We start from the raw sequence: 18535 nt of genomic DNA, 5'->3' as shown, positions 1-18535 counted from the left end.
ATGTGAATTTTCTGGGTTTTTTTTTTTGTGGTTTTTTTTTGTTTGTTTTGTTTCATTTTGTTTTATTTTGTTACTTTATTTTATTAGAGAAATAATGATACTCTCCACAAAAAGTCTTAATCAAAACATTCAGCTTTACCATTCATAAAAGAATGGTCATGAATATGAAGAAACAAGTTAAAATGTCACTTTGTACCTTGGTTTACTCACTGAATTTAAAGTCATGCTTTTTCCTGGGCATTTGCTTCTATTCTTACTCATTTCCTAATAATTCCTACTAATGTTTTATGGATAGCATTTCTAATATAACCAACTTGGCTGTACCATCATTCAAATACACTGCAATTTTGACCTATACTAAAACAACTCTCCAAAAGTATTGTGCCTTTACCACTCTATTTCTTTTCATTGTTTTTGCATAAATAAATATTCTTCCTTTAAAAAACATTTATCTGGTTACCTCTTCTTAGAAACAATACATGGCTAAACTTAAAAATTGGTGGTACAATGGTGAAGATTCAGTTTTCTGGGTATTATTCCTAGGATTTAAAATAGTCTCATGGATTTATTTTCATAAAAAAGATATAAAAGGAAACTTTAAAATAGTATTATCTTTATGCATAAAATATATTAGACCAAAGTCTTATTCTGGAACAGGTTATGACAATCAGCATGGATAATCTTAGAGTATAGATGAGTCTTAAATCCCAAGAGTAATGGCACAAGGTTGCCTGGCAGATGATGATGATGATGATGATGATGATGATGATGATGATGACGACGACGACGACAATGATGGTAGATGATGGTGGTGGCAGTGCTAGTTCTTGTGCTGGTACTGATCTTGTGGCGCTCTATGTGGCCGTGTGACTTATGGTGTTGTTGTGCATATGTGTGTGTATATGCAATATAGTTGAAATTCTGAACTAAAGATAAAAGTGATAAAAAAAGGCAAAAAAAAAGAAGAAAGGAAAGAATGGAAAAAAGGTAATGGGGGATGAAAGGCAATGAAACGACCCTACCATGGAGTGAGAGACTACTGAAAACACACCTGTTACATCACATTGTGATTCTCTTCATAGTTCTCTTCACAGCAAGTTTGACATCCTTGTTCCTGAGACTATAAATAAGAGGATTCAGCATGGGAACCATAAGAGTATAAAACACTGAGAAAAATTTACCCTGGCCTACAGAATCTGCAGATGCTGGTTTGACATAAGTAAGCAGCCCAGAACCATAGAATATACTAACAGTTATGATGTGAGAACCACAAGTACCCATGGCTTTGGACCAACCTGTAGCTGATGACATATGAACAATATTTAAAAGGATGGAAACATATGACGTTAAGATAACAAGACCAGATACAATGACAACTATGCAGGCAATAAGAGAGCTCACAAGTTCATTGGCATAGGTACTGCTACAGGAAAGCTGGAGAAGGGGGAAGATTTCACACATGTAATGGTTGATGATATTAGGATCACAAAAGCTGAGCCTAATCATGCAGCCAGTGTGAGCCATGGCACTTGCAAATCCCATTAAATAGGACCCAATCATGAGCAGGAAACACATCCTAGGAGACATAAGAATGGCATAAATCAAGGGCTTACATATGGCCACATAACGATCATAAGCCATTGCTGTGAGCACATAACACTCAGCATTAACAAAAAAGCAGAAAAAGAATAGCTGAGTCATACATCCTGTATACGATATGATGCTCTTTTCTTAACAAAACCCATCAGCACTTTAGGGGTACAGAAAAATGAATAACAGAAATCAACCAAGGACAAATTAAACAGAAAAAATACACTAGAGTGTGAAGGTATGAATTTGGACAAATGAGAAAATCATTAAACACAAATTTCCTATCACAATGGCTGAATAATTCAGCAATTCAGCAGAAACACACACACAGAGAGAGAGAGAGAGAGAGAGAGAGAGAGAGAGAGAGAGAGAGAGAGAGAGAGAAACAAGCAAAAAAAAAAGACAAAGAAAGCTGGAACTCAGGTTGGTCTGTTAATCCCATAAAATAAAAAATTAGTCACAGAAGAGTCATTCTCTACAGTCATTTGCTTTGTTGCATTCACATCTGTTGGGAGAGGGAAAGCAAGTGATATTAAAAGGAAAGTATCTTTTAGCAGGCAGAGATTTTTGAAACTGCTGGGTTTGCAAGTACAGTATTCTGTGAAAATGCTGCAAGGTATTCAGTCATGACAACACAGGTTGAATCCTGAGAAATCTCTGGTCCCTTCGTTGTCTCTCTTTGCAGAGAGAATGCTGAGGAAACTCTAAGTATATCTTGAACATCTTTTCTCGCTTCTCTTTAGTCATCAGTACAGATCAGAAATTTAAAAAGCAATAATAATGTATTATTAAACTTTAGGGGGGTTGGGGATTTAGCTCAGTGGTAGAGTGCTTGCCTGGCAAGCACAAGGCCCTGGGTTCGGTCCCCAGCTCTGAAAAAAAAAAAAAAAAAAAAAAAATTTAGAATTTACCTTTGTGGCCAAAGGAAAATTATGACAACAAATAAATTTGCTTTGTTCCATGGAGACTTTATTGCTCCTGCAACCAAAGGATTCTTCTCTGTTCTCCTCAGGAATCCAAAACTTTTGCTGATAAAGATGATAGTAGCCATAATGAAGGTTTCTTTCTAACACCCTATGAAAATTACACTGTGGAATGTGACAGTTTCTGTACAAGATTTTCTTTAAAAAGTTTTCATTCTCGACCTCAGAAAGAAAATAGCACCCTTATATGAGATTGTAAGACATTTTCTGGTTCAAGCAAGAACTTATCTGGAAGATTATTTTCTTTAATATTTTCTCTCATGTTTCATGAGTCCCTTGAATGAATGAATTACTGAACCTGTATTTACATCACGCAGTAAAAACATAGGTTTGTCACATTTGAGACTCAAAGTTGTGATCACTTTATAATTCTCCATCAGGTGTACTGATTGACAAAGTATTTTGTGGTCTGCTTTGGAAATTTCAGCATAGTGATCAGCACAACACTTCAAGAAAAAAGTTGAGGGAAAACTACATGCTTTTACTTGCAATTTCCAATAAGCAATCGTATTAATACATAGTATATTATGAATTAACATTCTAAATTGTTTTGTAAAAAGTGAGTTGAAATATTACATAAATGTGCCCGCTTCCGTGTGTGCGTGCGTGCGTGCGTGCGTGCGTGCATGTGTGCGTGTGTGTGTGTGTTTGTGTTTGTGTTTGTGTTTGTGTTATTTAAAGTCAGACTTTTCAGGCTCCTAACAATAAAAATGTAAAAATTTATGTCACTCTTCCAGTCTTCATCTGTGCCCAGAGGTAAGGCTGCCCCACAGCCCTCCAGACACAAATCCTGCCCAAATAGAGTTGGATTCCCAGGAGTTCTCTCACTCCTAAGCTCAAAGGTGAGACCTCAGCTTTGCTCAAATAACTGTCAAAAGAGGAACCTGCCAGGAGCACAGAGGACACAGGACCCGAGCAACAGCCTGGGACAGAATCCTTCCAATCTCTGCCTGTGCCTAGACCTAAGGATGTGTCATAGCCTTCCTGTCCCAAATCCTACCCAGATAGACCTGGGCTCCAAAGAGCACTCTCATTCCTAAGATCACAGAATCACAGGCCCACAGGTCCACAGGAGGGACAAGCTCCAATCAGGGACATCAAGACCAACTAACATCAGAGATAACCAGATGGCAAGAGGCAAGCACAAGAAGCTGAGCAACAGAAACTAAGGCTACACAGCATCATTGGAATGCACAGCAAGTCATGGCTATCCCAACATACTGGAAAAGATTTGGATTTAAAATCACATCTCATGATGATGATAGAAGACTTTAAGAAGGACATAAATAACTTCCTTAAAGAAATATAGCAGAACACAGGTAAACAAGTAGAAGCCATTAAAGAGGAAACACAAAAATCCCATAAAGAGTTAGAGGAAAACACAACCAAATAGGTAAAGGAATTGAACAAAACCATCCAGGATCTAAAAATATAAATAGAAACAATAAAGAAATCATGAAAGGAGACAACCCTGGAGATAGAAAACCTAGGTAAAGATCAGGGGTCGTAGATGCAAGCATCACCAACAGAATACAAGAGATAGAAGAATATCAGGTGCAGAAAATACCATAGAAAAGATTGACACAGTAGTCAAAGAAAATGCAAAATGCAAAAAGCTCCTAATCCAGAACATCTAGGAAATCCAGGACACAATGAGAAGACCAAATCTAAGATTAATAGGTATAGAAGGGAGCAAAGAGTCCCAATTTAAAGGGCCAATAAATATCTTCACAAAATTATAGAAGAAAAATTTCCTAACTTAAAGAAAGTGATGCACATGAACATACAAAAAGCCTACAGAACTCCAAATTGATTGGACCAGAGAAGAAATTCTGGCTGTCACATAATAGTCACAACACCAAATGCACAAAACAAAGAAAGAATATTAAAAGCAGTAAGGGAAAATGGTCAAGTAACATATAAAAGCAGAGCTATCAGAATTACACCAAATTTCTAAACAAAGTCTATGAAAGCCAGAAGATCCTGAGCAGATTTCATACAGACACTAAGAAAACACAAAGGCGAGCCCAGGAGAAACCAAGATTTTCCATGACAAAAACAAATTTAAACAATATATTTACATAATCCAGCCCTACAAAGGAAAATAGATGGAAAACTCGAACACAAAGCAGGAAAGTACACCTTAGAAAATGCAAGAAATTAATCTTCTCTAAGCAAATCCAAAAGAAGATAGCCACAGAAACATAATTCCACCTCTAACAGCAATCACTATTCCTTAATATCTCTTAGCATCAATGGACTCAATTCCCAACAAAGAGTCATACAGTAACAGACTGGATACATAAACAGGACCCAGCATTTTGCTGCATACAGGAAATGCACTTCAGTGACATAGACAGACACTATCTCAAAATAAAGGCTGGGAAAAAATTTTCCAAGCAAATAGTCCTAAGGAACAAGGTGGGGTAATCATTCTAATATTGAATAAAAACAACTTTCAAATAAAATTATCAAAAAATATAAGGAAAGACACTTCATACTCATCAATGGAAAAATCTACCACGGTGAACTCTCAGTTCTGAACATCTGTGCTCCAAATGCAAGGGCATCCACATTCATAAAAGATACAACGACATTAATAGAACAGAAAGTGGGGAAGAGCCTCGAACACATGGGCACAGGGCAAATTTTCCTGAACAGAACACCAATGCTTATGTTCTAAGATCAAGATTATAGGACCTCATAAAGTTGAAAAGCTTCTGTAATGCAAAGGACACTGTCAATAGGACAAAATGACAACCAATAGACTGGGAAAAGATCTTTATCAATCGTACATCTGATAGAGGGCTAATATCCAATACATACAAAGAATTCAAAAATTTAAACTCCAGAGAATCTAATAATCCTATTTAAAAATTGGGGACAGAGATAAAGAAAGAATTCTCAACTTAAGGAAAATCAAATGGCTGAGAAGCACCTAAAGAAATGTTCAACTTCATTTGTCATCAAGGAAATGCAAATCAAAATAACCCTGAGATTCCACCTCATACCAACCAGAATGGCTAAGATCAAAAACTCAGGTAACAACAGATGCTGGCAAGGATGTGGAGAAAGAGGAACACTCCCCCATTGTGTGTGTGTGGGGGGCATTGCACGTTGGTACAAACACCCTGGAAATCAGTCTGGGAGTCCCTCAGAAAATCGGACATAGTACTACTTGAGGATCCAGCTATACCACTGCTAGACATATATGTCTATATATAGACATATATATATATATATAAAAGATGTTCCAACATATAACAAAGACACACACTCCACTATGTTCATAGCAGCCTTATTTATAATAGCCAGAAGCTGGAAACAACCCAGATGCCCTTCAACAGCGGAATGGATACAAAAAATGTGGTACATCTACACAGTGGAGTACTACTCAACTATAAAAAAACAATGACTTCATGAAATTCTTAGGCAAATAAATGGAACTAGAAAGTATCATCCTGAGTGAGATACTCCAGTCAAAAAAGTACGCACCTGGTATGAACTAACTGATAAGTGGATATTAGCCCAAAAGCTCATAATATACAAAATACAACTCATAAACCATATGATGCTCAAGAAGAAGGAAGACCAAAGTGTGGATGCTTCATTTCTTCTTAGAAGTGAAAACAAAATACTCAAGGGAGGAAATACAGGGACAAAGAGTGGAGCAGAGACTGAAGAGAAGGCCATCCAGAGACTACCCCACCTTGGAATCTGTCCCAAATGAAGCCACCAAACCCAGTCACTATTTCTGATGCCAAGAAGTGCTTCCTCACAGGAGCCTGATATGGGTGTATCCTGAGAGGCTCTGCCAGATCCTTACTAATACAGATTAAGATGCTTGCAGCTAATCATCGGACTGAGGATGGAGACCCCAGTTGTGTTCTTAGAGAAAGGACCGAAGAAGCTGAAGGGGTTTGCCACCCCATAGGAAGAACAACACTATCAAGCAACCAGACCCCCCAAAGCTCCTAGGGACTAAACCAGAAACCAGTGAGTACACATGGAGGGACCCATGGCTCCAACTGCATATATAGCAGAGGATGGCATTATCTGGCTTCAATAGGAGGAGAAGCCCTGGGTCCTGTGAAGGCTTGTTTCCCCACTGTATGGAATGCTAGGGTGTTGGTATGGGAGTGGGTGGGTGGGAGTAGAAGCTTCATGTAAGTGCGGGGAGAGGAAATGGGAGAGTGGGGGAAAGAGGATAACATTTGAAATGTTAAGTACTACAATAGCCAATAAAAATTTATATCATGTCTCTAATCTTTATTTATTTATATTTATATCTGTGTATTTTATGTATAAACTGAGTCTCATAATAAACGTATTAAGTTGGGTCCCAGTAGTCTATTTTCTTCTCTTACATATATAAAACTATGTGTTAGAACTCTTATACTTATGTGAAAAGGGTGGTGGGTATTTTTCGACCATTTCTCACTCAATCTCCTAATTTATATAAAAATTTCCTATCCTTGGAATTATTGGTATTTCTATTGGACAAGTATTTACAGAATGCTATTCGGTATGTATATACTACATTAATGTACTGCATCCTTATGTACTTTCTATTTTATACCAATATTACCCTTCCCATCACCACACACTCAGAGAAATTTTAGCCTACAAAAATACCCAAAGCATTGTTGAATATTCTATTAGTACCATAGTCCCTTAGAAAATGACATGTTAAAATGGATTGCTTTGTCATTTTGGATACATTGGATGGAAAGACACTGATTTGGCTAAGAAAGAGTTTTATTTTTATTGAATATATATTTTAAGTTAAAAAATATATATTCTTTTAGTGTTATTTGTAGCTATATGATTTCATGGATGACTGCTAGACATTGTACTCTAAATTAGGCAGATCATGCCAGGGGAAGAGTTATTCTTGCCTACTTAACTATCAATAATTGCCTAGTTGTTGTTGTTGTTGTTAATTCTTTGGTTTTTTTGTTTGTTTTTGTTTTGCTTTGTGTAGATATAGAGCCCTGTGAAATTCCCTTCAAAGGTATCATGTTTATTATTTTGGGAATTACTGGCATTTAGATTACACTAGTGTTTGTTTTGTTGCCATTCTATGTAGCAGAATAATAGCCCTATGTACCTGCCTGTTTTATAACAATGTTATCCTGTTACCTTCCCATTGCTAAGATCCTATTTAGATCCTTGGATTGTTGAGCTCTAATGAATATAGTTTCCCTATCATATCTAGGAGATATAAAAGTAAATTTCCTAGTCCTCTTATTCTGATAAGACTTCTGCTCCCTCTTCCTTGATGCTCCTTCAGGGCAGGAGTTGGGGTTGTAGGTTTATCTCTTAGAGCTGGGCACCTCATGATCAGGAGCCCTTTATATTTGTGGCTATCGGTGATGCTCCGTATGCATCGCAAAGCAAGGCTTCTTTGATGAGGAGTGACAGCTACACTTAACTGTGGATATAAGAATGAGTGTATAGAAGGTAGTTAGGGATTATGCTGCTCTAACGAATGGTAATAGGGTTTCTTCTAACATTCATGACTTCACTAACCCCTGGGAGTTAGCTAAATTTACAGTATCAGATAAACTTAGAGCAGAAAGCTAAAAGTAATGAGAATCAATAGCTTTTGAATTTTATAAGGAAATAACATTTTGTTAAAGGGAAATTGTGAGCCTTCTATTCTGAAATAGGAATACATAAGGATGACATCATTTTACTTTGGAAGAGTTGATGTTTTTAATGCATTGTCCCAAACATATCAGAAATTGGTTTGGGTTCTGTAAAATAAATAGATAAATACATACATGCATATATACATAAAAATTTTAAAAACCATTAAAATTCAAACAGAATATACTATAATTTTTGTTTATAATCATGTGCTCATGATTATGTAAAACTATGCAAAAATTAGCTAATAAGTTCATTTTACGTTTTTTATCTAATATATCATTGTAAATATTTTCTTACTCTTATTTTTTATATTAACACTTGCAGCTTATTATGCTAATTTATCTAAATATTTGGTTCTTATCAGGGTTTTCCAGCACAAGAGCATCTTAGCAGTCAGAAACAATGGAACTCCACAAAGTCACACCATGCAGCCAACCTCACACAAAACATTTTATTGTGAAGAAACAGCTGCCCCTGGATGGGCAGAGAGACAGCAGAGGGCTTGGAAATAGGGAGGTAGGGGGAGGGTTTATAACTTTTTTCAAGTATTCCCACGGTACTAGTGAGCTAGAGGAGAAATACAGTTAGACCAAAAGTATTGCTTGTCCCTTAATGCTGAGTTATAAATGCATGGATATCCAAGACCCACATGTTTTTAAGGTGTTTTTTCCTGGCCCTTTTGCCAGTGTGAAATTTAATCAGGGACAAGGTATGCTTTCTTTGGCCCCTTTCCTATATTCATGTCTTCCAGAGGTCTTACTCTTTTAAGTCTTTCTTATGTGAGACATTTTCAAGGAAGATGTGGACATATGCCCACTCACTCCAGACCAAGTAGCCACCCACAAAAGTCCAGCCAAGAAAAACCTGACATGGGTCACAATCCTCTGGGAAGAGGGAACCACAATTGGCAGGATGCCTGTATAAGATTTGACAACGGTTAAGCCTTTAGTGCATTTTCTTAAATAAAGATTGTTGTGGAGGGGTCAAGACCGTTGAGGGTGGGGCCATTTTTGAGCTGATTGCCCTGGGTTCTATTAGAAAGTAGGCAGTGCAATTCAGTAAGTAGCCCCCCTCTATGGCCTATGCACAGCCTCCAGCCTCCTGGCCTGCATTGCTCTCACTGCTTTTAATGACAAAGCATTGCATGAAACTGTGAGTAAAATAAACACTTTCCTGCCAAAGTATATTTCAGTCATGGTGCTGTATCACAGTACTAGTACCCCTAACTAAAACAGAAACCATGTGTTCATCGGACTTACTTCCAGGAGTATAGTTGGGGAAAGATAGATGGATAGAAGACAGATGCATAGTCAAAAAGCCTGCCAAAGCCTAGATCACTATTCAAAGACTGCATCTCTAGAGTTGACTGCAAAGCTAGCAGGAACTTTTACAGGTGGGGAATGTCCCCCAGGCAAATCAGCTATTCAGTCTATAGCAGCTATTTCCTGCTTCCATGGTATTTAGGAAATCATTGAAAATTTGTTAAGTTTTAGCTTTCCAAGATTTGTAAGATTTATTTACATGCTCCAAACCATCTCTCCTCCCTCCAAAGTTGAATGTTTCATTTGAAAGAAAATTGCTACGAAATAGTCTTACATTTAACTTGGTCAAATTCAAATATTTTTGAAAATTTATGTAATAGACAGAACTACTATATATAGATACACAGTCATCCTGAATTATCTGTTTACTGAAGTATGGTAATTCTTTCCTGATTTGTACAGTCTTTTCCTCTCTTTGAAATTAATAAATCATAAGTTCAGGGTTTAGTTTTGAACAGTTACTTCCTAGCACATTATTGGGATTCCTATAATTTTGTAGTAAATTGTGAAATTTGGAAATATGAGTACTGCAACTTTGTTCTTTTTCAAAAAATTGGGTTAGACTATAAATCGTACCTGTGAGTTTGCCTAAAGTGCTTTGGCTCCTCGTGGGCTGCTCACAAGTTCTGTACCCGCCCAGGAGATCTTAGGGTTCTCAAAAGAAAGACACACTTTAGCTTAATTTTAATATACCACGACTAGCTTAATGACTGGGCACTTTTAATTCTTCCTGCTACTATCATATATTCCCAGGCTGCTGAGGCAGGAGTGGATAGGCAGGTGGAGGAGAACCTTCATAGAGGCAGGGAAAGGGAGGAAGGAAATAGAGGGCTTGTGGAGGGGAAACTGGAAAGAGGATAACATTTGAAATGAAAATAAATAAAATAACCAATAAAATACTCCTTAAAATCTATGTTTCGTCTCAGCTATCCCAGACCCAATCAGGGAGTGGCCTTTAAGGCCATTTCCCCTGATTCTTATCTGACAGTGAACCGTTCTGGTCTTCTTCTACCCCATCAGTGATCGGGGTCCTCCTGCATCTCTCACCTCTCTCAGTCCTCTCCCACAAATGCCCAGGCCCCACCTCAATCTACCAGCCTAGCCATTGGCTGTGTAGCAATTCTTTATTGCCAATCAAATCCAGTTGGAGACAGAGACCCTCAGCATCTGGGAATGCCAACTTTGGGAGCTGAAATGAATTGAAACAGCATTAGAACTAAAAACAAAACAAAAAACCAAAACGAAAACCAGTTCTTCTCTCAGACATAAATTGAGCATAACCACATAACAATTATGTAAATTACAAAGTATGAGCTACAATTAACTAGTTTAATTAATTAATTAGTTTATCAATTTGTAACTAAAGTACTCTACCACTTATGGCATTCAGCACTCTTAGCCATTTATATTTGAGTACATTAGAAACACTTCAATATAACTAAATCAGAATCTTATATAACCATGAATTTTACTATGTGGCCCTTAGCTTATGTTAATCATTCTAAACGGTTTATAATAACAGCTATTAGCAAGACTGGGCCAAACCCTTTTATTCTTAAAGAGGTTGTGTAGGCACAATGCCTATCTAAGAGTAACAATATTAATTTCAAATTTTATATCAATATACAGATTTATACCAATGAAAACCCTATTTTTATATCAATATGCAAATTCTATAGCAATGTATTAGCCCAGGGAATGATATCAATAACTGATAACTGTTTTCTCATGAAACTTCCAGGCTTCTCTACATCATAGCATATATCTGAGGGATCACAGTGATAACCCTGACCCAGAAAGATATTATGGTATGTGCTTACTTGTAAGTGCACAGTAGCATTTAAGTAAATGATAAGCAAACTGAAATCTAAAGACCCAGAGGGATCAAGTGTACTTATATCCACTAGCGTTACCCAGATTCTTAATTTACATTCTATGCTGTTTTAAAACTCATTGGCATGTATTTTAAGAACAAATATTTATGTCGACTTGTTTAAAGTTATTTCATTTCCCTAAGACACAACGAACAACTACACATGTCAAATAAGGTTGTTCACTTCCCAGAACTAAGCCAGGCTCTTTGCTGCCTTTTTCTGCACCGTACTATGCTAATGGCTGCAATACAGAACTCAGACCACACTTTATAATTGCGCCTGAGGCTCACATTCACTTTCTAGCTTGGTAATAACCCTGTATGGATGAATATTGCATATATTGTTTTATGTCTTTTATAAACATTGTTCATGTTTTAAAGTGTGTGCTTCTGAATAAATACAAAACCACTTTTGCCAACTCTGTTTAATGTTTAATCATACACAGATGACAAAGCAAAAACAAAACACTGTAAAAGTCTGAAAGACTCTAGGATTTCACACTACTCTTGAGAAATTAGGAACATTCAAGAATCATACCACTCTTAAAACAAATAGAAATGTTTAGCTCTCTAATACCATTAATTTTTATCAGAATGACTTAATTGTTAAAGACATTATTTCTTCTAATTCTGCAGTTCTAATTCAAATATTGTAAAAAATGTCAAATATTATAAATATAAATTATACTTACAATTTCCATTATACCCTAAGCATGCCATCCCTTATTATATAGTTATTTCCTTAAAATTGAAGTATTCCCTCCCAGAGGGAAGACAGGAAACTCACAAAACACATTGTCTTCAAAAGGCCCTGCCTAAGAACAGATTAACAGTATGCAGTTCCTGGAGGGAAACAGACTCTAAAGTAAAATTTACTGCAAGAAGCACAGAGAACGTCACTGGGTGAGCTTTAGATGACTGTGGGTTTTTCATTGAACACTAATAAGCATGTATACTACCTAATACAGACAATAAGAAAGTATAATGAAATGGTGATTTTTTGATTGTACACTTCATGAAAGAATTATTTTTCTGTCTCATGATAAAATGTGATATACTTCTTAAACTATATACTAAACTATAAGAATAGTTACAAGGCTTAACAAAACTCCTCCCATCGTTTCAGAAAGAGAATCATTAATCTAAAATAACAGGTAAAATGTTGCTTTTTAGTTCAGCAGACTATACTACATTATTCTGAGGCTTCTGTAGGAAGATATACCTTTTATAAAACTTGAGCTCCAAAACCTTGTAGACAAGGTCTCTGCCACAGGCACCTCGAACAGGTTCATATTCTTATAAATTCATTTCTTGGAGAGTCATAAGAAATAACTCTCCGGAAATTATCCTTTTTTTCCCTTTCCATTTTCCTTTTCATGTATTTCTACTTAAAAAAATGCAGCATGTGTGAAAATAAACTGTGTGTCATTACTTGTATTGCCCAGCCAAAGTCATGTGACCATTTCCGCATCTAGACGGCAGACAGATATAGAATTAGACATTGATGGAGGAATGAAGATAGAGATTCTTCTTGGTTGTGGGAACCCAGTCCCAAATACATGAACTATATCAATAGGTTTTTATTCCATGTGCTATTTCTTTTACAGAAGTAAAATGATAGCTTTTCAGAAAACACTATCCATTCTATGTAATGTGGAGAAACATGTGCAGAGAAATGGGCCAACACATGCTATGATAACCATAAAATTAAAACCATTTCCTAGCTAATTACAAATTCCCCTCATCGCTTTCAAGCTCAAACATTAGAAAAAGAACCATATCAAAGAGTAGCTGGAATGGTGAAAATTAGATCTGAAAATTCTCTTCTCATCTCTTTGTGCTGGTAATAAACTCGTAAACTCGTCAGATAAGGAAGTTATCTTTCACATCACGTGAAAGATATATCAGACAATCGAGAAAGAAAAGATTTGGTAATTAAGCATAGAACTCCAGGAAATTTATTAAATTTATTTGCTTGGTAAGAATAACAGTGGGTGCAGTGGGGAGGGCTCAACTATTAAGAGCACTTAATGCTCTTACAGAAGGCTGTAACTGCCTGAAACTCTAAAACTAGGGAATCTGAAACCCTTTTTTATCCACGGCAGGCCTGTGAATGTACATGGTAACTAGACACTGAAGGAGGTTCAAAACATACAAATAAAATAAAAAATATGTACAAATATTTTGAACAAAAGACATGAAAGATAAGGTACTAAGAAAAATTATCCTTGGATTAAAAGAAAAGACTGACCAGGGACTGGGTTCCAACAACCAAGAAGAATCTCTATCTTAACCTGGTATGTCTTGGAAACACATTGAATATGGGGATGTCTTATATCCTCACAATACATACAGAGTTATATTGCATGATTGAAAGAGAAATGTGGTGTTATAGCATGAATTTTATCAATGCTATTGAAGGACAATGATAAATAAAATAATACAATATAGGAAATGTGAAAGACTATGAAAGACAAGGATGAAGGAAAACATATCAAATGAGTCTAAGGAATGAGCCATAGCACATGTCAGCTTGTGATTCTTTCCCACGATTTCTTCATAGCAAGCTTGACATCCTTGTTTCTGAGGCTATAAATAAGAGGGTTCAACATGGGCACCAATAGAGTATAAAACACTGAGAAAAATTTGGCCTGACCCACAGTCTCAGCAGAAGATGGCTTGACGTAAGCAAGCAGCCCAGATCCATAGAAGAGACTGACAGTTATGATGTGAGACCCACAAGTGCCCAAGGCTTTGGACCAACCCTTACCTGATGACATATGGATGATATTGAAGAGGATCATAGCATATGAGACCAAGATAATGAGGCTACATAAAATGATAGCTGTACCCACTGCAACATAGCTCATAAGCTCATTGACATAGGTGCTACTGCAGGAGAGCTGGAGGAGAGGGAAGATGTCACACATGTAGTGGTTGATGATGTTAGAATCACAAAAGGTGAGCCTGACCATACAGCCTGTGTGAGCCATGGCACTAATAAACCCCATCAAGTAAGATCCAAATATTAGCAGACAGCAGACCTTAGGGGACATAACCACCTGGTACATTAATGGCTGACCAATGGCCACATAGCGGTCATAGGCCATGGCTGTCAGCACATAACTCTCAGCATTTATAAAAACACAGAAGAAAAACAGCTGAGTCATGCATCCGCTGAAGGAGATGGTGTTCTTCTCCAAAACAAAACTCATTAGCATTTTGGGAGTAAAGACCATTGAATAACAGAAATCAATGAAGGACAGATTGAAGATGAAAAAGTACATGGGGGTATGAAGGTTTGAGTTTAGGGAAATGAGGCTCATTAAGCTCAAGTTGCCCATCACAGTGGCTGTGTAGTTCATCAAGAACAGAACAAATAAGGGCAGCTGGAGCTCAGGTTGTTCTGTCAGTCCCATTAGAATAAATTCTGACACTGAAGAGCTATTTTCCATAGTTTTCTCGATCATGTGTGGCACCTGCAAGAATAAATGTAGAAAGATGATATTAACCCGGAAATCATCTCTCACTGCAAGAGTGGAGTTGGATGTATAGTTTCCAGTAGAGTTGGATGTATTTGTTTCCAAATATGAGTAAGGGTAGAAGGTGTCCTAAGTAATTATCAATTCCTCTTTCCCCTACCCATGATTTGTTTAACTCTCTAGAAAGTTCCCTTGACTTGAAATCTTTTCTTTTACTTAGGGTTTACTAAGAATTATGGCTAAAAAGATCAATACACATATTCCTCAAAACATATGTTGGCTAAATAGATGATAGATAGATAGATAGATAGATAGATAGATAGATAGATAGATAGATAGTGTGGTTTTGAATAAAAATGTCAAGATAAAGGCAACTCAATTCTCACCTTGTTTCATCTTGAGATTTCCCTGACATTGGAGGTCACGGTGTCTTCCTTCACACTGTGCTCAGAGAGTCAAAGCTGTAAATAATGAAACAGGTGATAATAATCTGTGCAGATCATATGCCCCACCTCTATCAGGGGTTTGTTGGGGACATTGGCATGCTTTCTATTTGAGAAGTTTACAAAGATGCTTGTCTCATATAAAAAAAGACTACAGTGTTTTCAATGAGTCTTCAATATTTCATAATCAATATTTCTGGGAAGCATTCATTAAAAGTACAGAGAATTATTGTCTTTATGAGTGCTCTTTGGGATGAGTCCCTTGATGGTAGTAATTGTTGGTTAGGCTTGTGCCTTAGAACTAACATCAGTTCTTTAGAGATTCAACATTCTACTCCATTTGTAATTTCCCAGCAGGAGTGTCTATTCCCCCGGGCAGAACTGTGGGTTTGTCATCTCTTCCTCAAGCTCTGCAGAGCTCTACAAGAGGAACTGTCCAGGGACATGCTCACTAGCAATTTGTAGCTTTCCTATACCACATATTAATATTACACAAAAATAATTTTATGAAGGGGATAAAAATTATGAAGAAGCACTCAAGATAGTACAAAATTACATTAGAACATTTGACTTCCCATCTATGAAACTTTAGACTATGCTGGTCATTGCTTTTGTCCATCTGTATTTCCTTATGAATAAGTATAAATATAAAAATTGAGACATCTACATGAGTGGTAATATTCTAGGTTAGCATACAGAAATCTAAGGGTACAATTTATATAAACAAAAATAATTTTAAAATACATAAAATAAGAAATCTATTATATTTTGAGATTTACATTGTTATTGGATGTTTACTGGATATATTAAAATATACTAGTATGTGTAAGTCCCCTATATTGTTTATATGCTTACTCAGATAAATAAAGTTGTTCTCACTGTGACTCAACAGGGAGGAACTAAATTCTTCCCATGCTGTTGTCTTGTATAGTGAGACAAAAGAGATCTTTGACTCCTACAATCCCATTCCACATTCTCCTCACTACCATGCACACATTAACCATAGTCTAAGATATTTCTCTAGTTATTATCAAGTATGTATGGCATAGTAATTGGACTCACAAAATAAGGTGCTGAAGCACATAATTTCATAGGGATTATGTTACACAGAAGGACATTGAACATGTGGAGAAAGGTGCTTAAGAATAATAAGAATAATCATGCACATTACACAAAAAATTAATTTATATTATGTCATTTTTCTAGATATAAAATCTAAATAAAATATTACAAAAACAGTGTAAGATAAGAAAATCACTGGCATCTATGAGTGTATAAACATTATTTCTTTTTTACATTATTCATTATGTTATTTACTACTTTATAGCCCAATTACAGTTTGCCATTTTTCCCTCCTCCCAGTCCTTCTCTCTCACCTCACCTCTCCTCCTTCTCTGACAAGTGAGGCCATTCATGGATATCAACCACCCTTCACAGCAACTTGCACTAGAACTAGATGCATCTTCTACTGAGGCTAGACAAGGCAGCCCAGTTAATGGAAAGGGATCCAAAGGCAAGCGATGCTGTCAGCGACAGACTCTGCTCCTGCCTTAAGAGTTCTACATGCAGACCCAGTTGCCCGACTGTTCCATATGTTCAGATGTCCTAGGTCCATCCTATGACTGCTCTCTGGTCGGTAGTTCAGTATCTATAAACTATATATATGCCCAGGTTAGTAAATTTTGTAGGTTTTCTTGTGGTATACTTGACGATTCTGGCTCCTTGGATCCTTCCTCCTCCTCTTCCACAGGCTTCCCGAGATCCACTTGAGGTTGGGCTCTGTGTCTCTGCATCAGTTTCAATCAGTTTCTGGGTGGAACCTCTCTGATGACAGTCATGCTAGGCTCCTGTCTGAAAGCATAGCAGAATACCCTTATGTCGGGGTTGGGATCCCTCTGATGGCCTGGGTCTCCTGCTAGTACAGTCACTGGTTGGTTCTTATTTCAAATTCTGCTCCATCTTTTACCTCTATACATCTTGTACGCAGGACAAAGTGTGAGTCTAAGGCACAAAGAGTTTTAAATTAGGTATATCTTTAACACTGAGCAAATCCCATTAGTCTTTTCAGTGGGATGAGGTAATTCAAAGAACTTCTGCCAAATTAGGGAAAGAATTTTCCTATCAATGCATGGAGTAGGCAAGACCAAAGAATGTCTTTACTATTTCTTTCTATAATGGAGGGTACTTTTGGGAACCATGTTTGTGGTGAGTGTGTGTATCCATCCACCCTTCATTTCTTACTGACGATATATTTTGTCTGTCAAAAACTGTCATGGAACACTGCTAATGATATATTTTTACATTGTTTGCCCTAGCTGAGATCTCCCATAGGACAAAATTTTTATTAATTTCCAGGTCAGTTTCTTGGCAATACTTTTCTATCCTCAAGCCTAATCACAAATTGATCTGACTCTTCACCTTCTGCATCAAATGATACAAGAATCCCAATAAAAAAGTTTTTGGAGAAATTTCTCCTTCCAGTGAGGGAGTGCTCTAATAGTCTAGATAGCTCCTGACTTTGTTGAATTACAATAAAATTATAGCACATCCTAAGGGAGTACAAATTTGAGGAATTTTCACATCAAATCCCACGACTTTCTGTAAGGAATAGACAGCATTTTAACATTGATCTGGCTTTATGAGTCACATTTACGGTGTCTCATTCTTCTACCCAGGAAAATTGTTTAATCTGATACAAATTGAGCTTTATTTACAAGATAAGACACTGAAAAATCTGAAATTTTACAGTTTCTATTTCACTGTAACAAAAATAACAACAACAAAAACAAAAACGTATTAATCTGAAGAAAGATCTCTTTCCAATACAGTTCGGTAAAAGATCACCTATCTGTAAAATGTGCATGAAAACTTGACAGAGAAAAACTCTGAGTTAAAAGTCTCTTACGACAGTTGGAACTCTGCCACTGTAACCATTGCAACTTCCCAGTAGTCTACACTTGATTTTAGGCAGAAGTCCAAGAACCTCACATTCTTGTGCCTGGGACTGACCCTTTTGTTATCAAAGCAAAAGAGTCTTTCTTCACCAGATAATAATTCTGATTGTGCCTTTAATTGGAAGCTGCATTTTCCTTTTTTTAAATTTATTTTTGCATTCCACATTTTATTCCCCTCCTGGTCCACCCTCCGACTGTTCTACTCCCCAGACTTCCTCCCCACCCCTCTATCT

General features: G+C 36.8%; 1 protein-coding gene and 1 pseudogene across 1 annotated transcript; both read right to left on the bottom strand.

Annotated features, from left to right (window-relative positions):
• Positions 1–1059: 1059 nt before the first annotated feature.
• LOC116907961 lies at positions 1060–2075 on the bottom strand (annotated as a pseudogene).
• Positions 2076–13951: 11876 nt separating this feature from the next.
• On the bottom strand, positions 13952–14908 carry LOC116907457 (olfactory receptor 143-like). Its single transcript, XM_032910441.1, has one exon. The coding sequence runs from the start codon at positions 14891–14893 to the stop codon at positions 13952–13954; it is 942 nt and encodes a 313-aa protein (XP_032766332.1). The 5' UTR covers positions 14894–14908.
• Positions 14909–18535: the final 3627 nt, after the last annotated feature.

Source organism: Rattus rattus, chromosome 8 (genome assembly GCF_011064425.1).
Source record: "Rattus rattus isolate New Zealand chromosome 8, Rrattus_CSIRO_v1, whole genome shotgun sequence".
NCBI classification, from domain to species: Eukaryota; Metazoa; Chordata; class Mammalia; order Rodentia; family Muridae; genus Rattus; species Rattus rattus.
Note: the sequence above shows the minus strand (reverse complement) of the source record. Positions and strands in the feature narration are given on the sequence as shown.

Bases quoted from the DNA above. Each gene is read 5' to 3' on its own strand.
- LOC116907457 (XM_032910441.1), bottom strand. From the start codon at position 14,893: ATGATCGAGAAAACTATGGAAAATAGCTCTTCAGTGTCAGAATTTATT.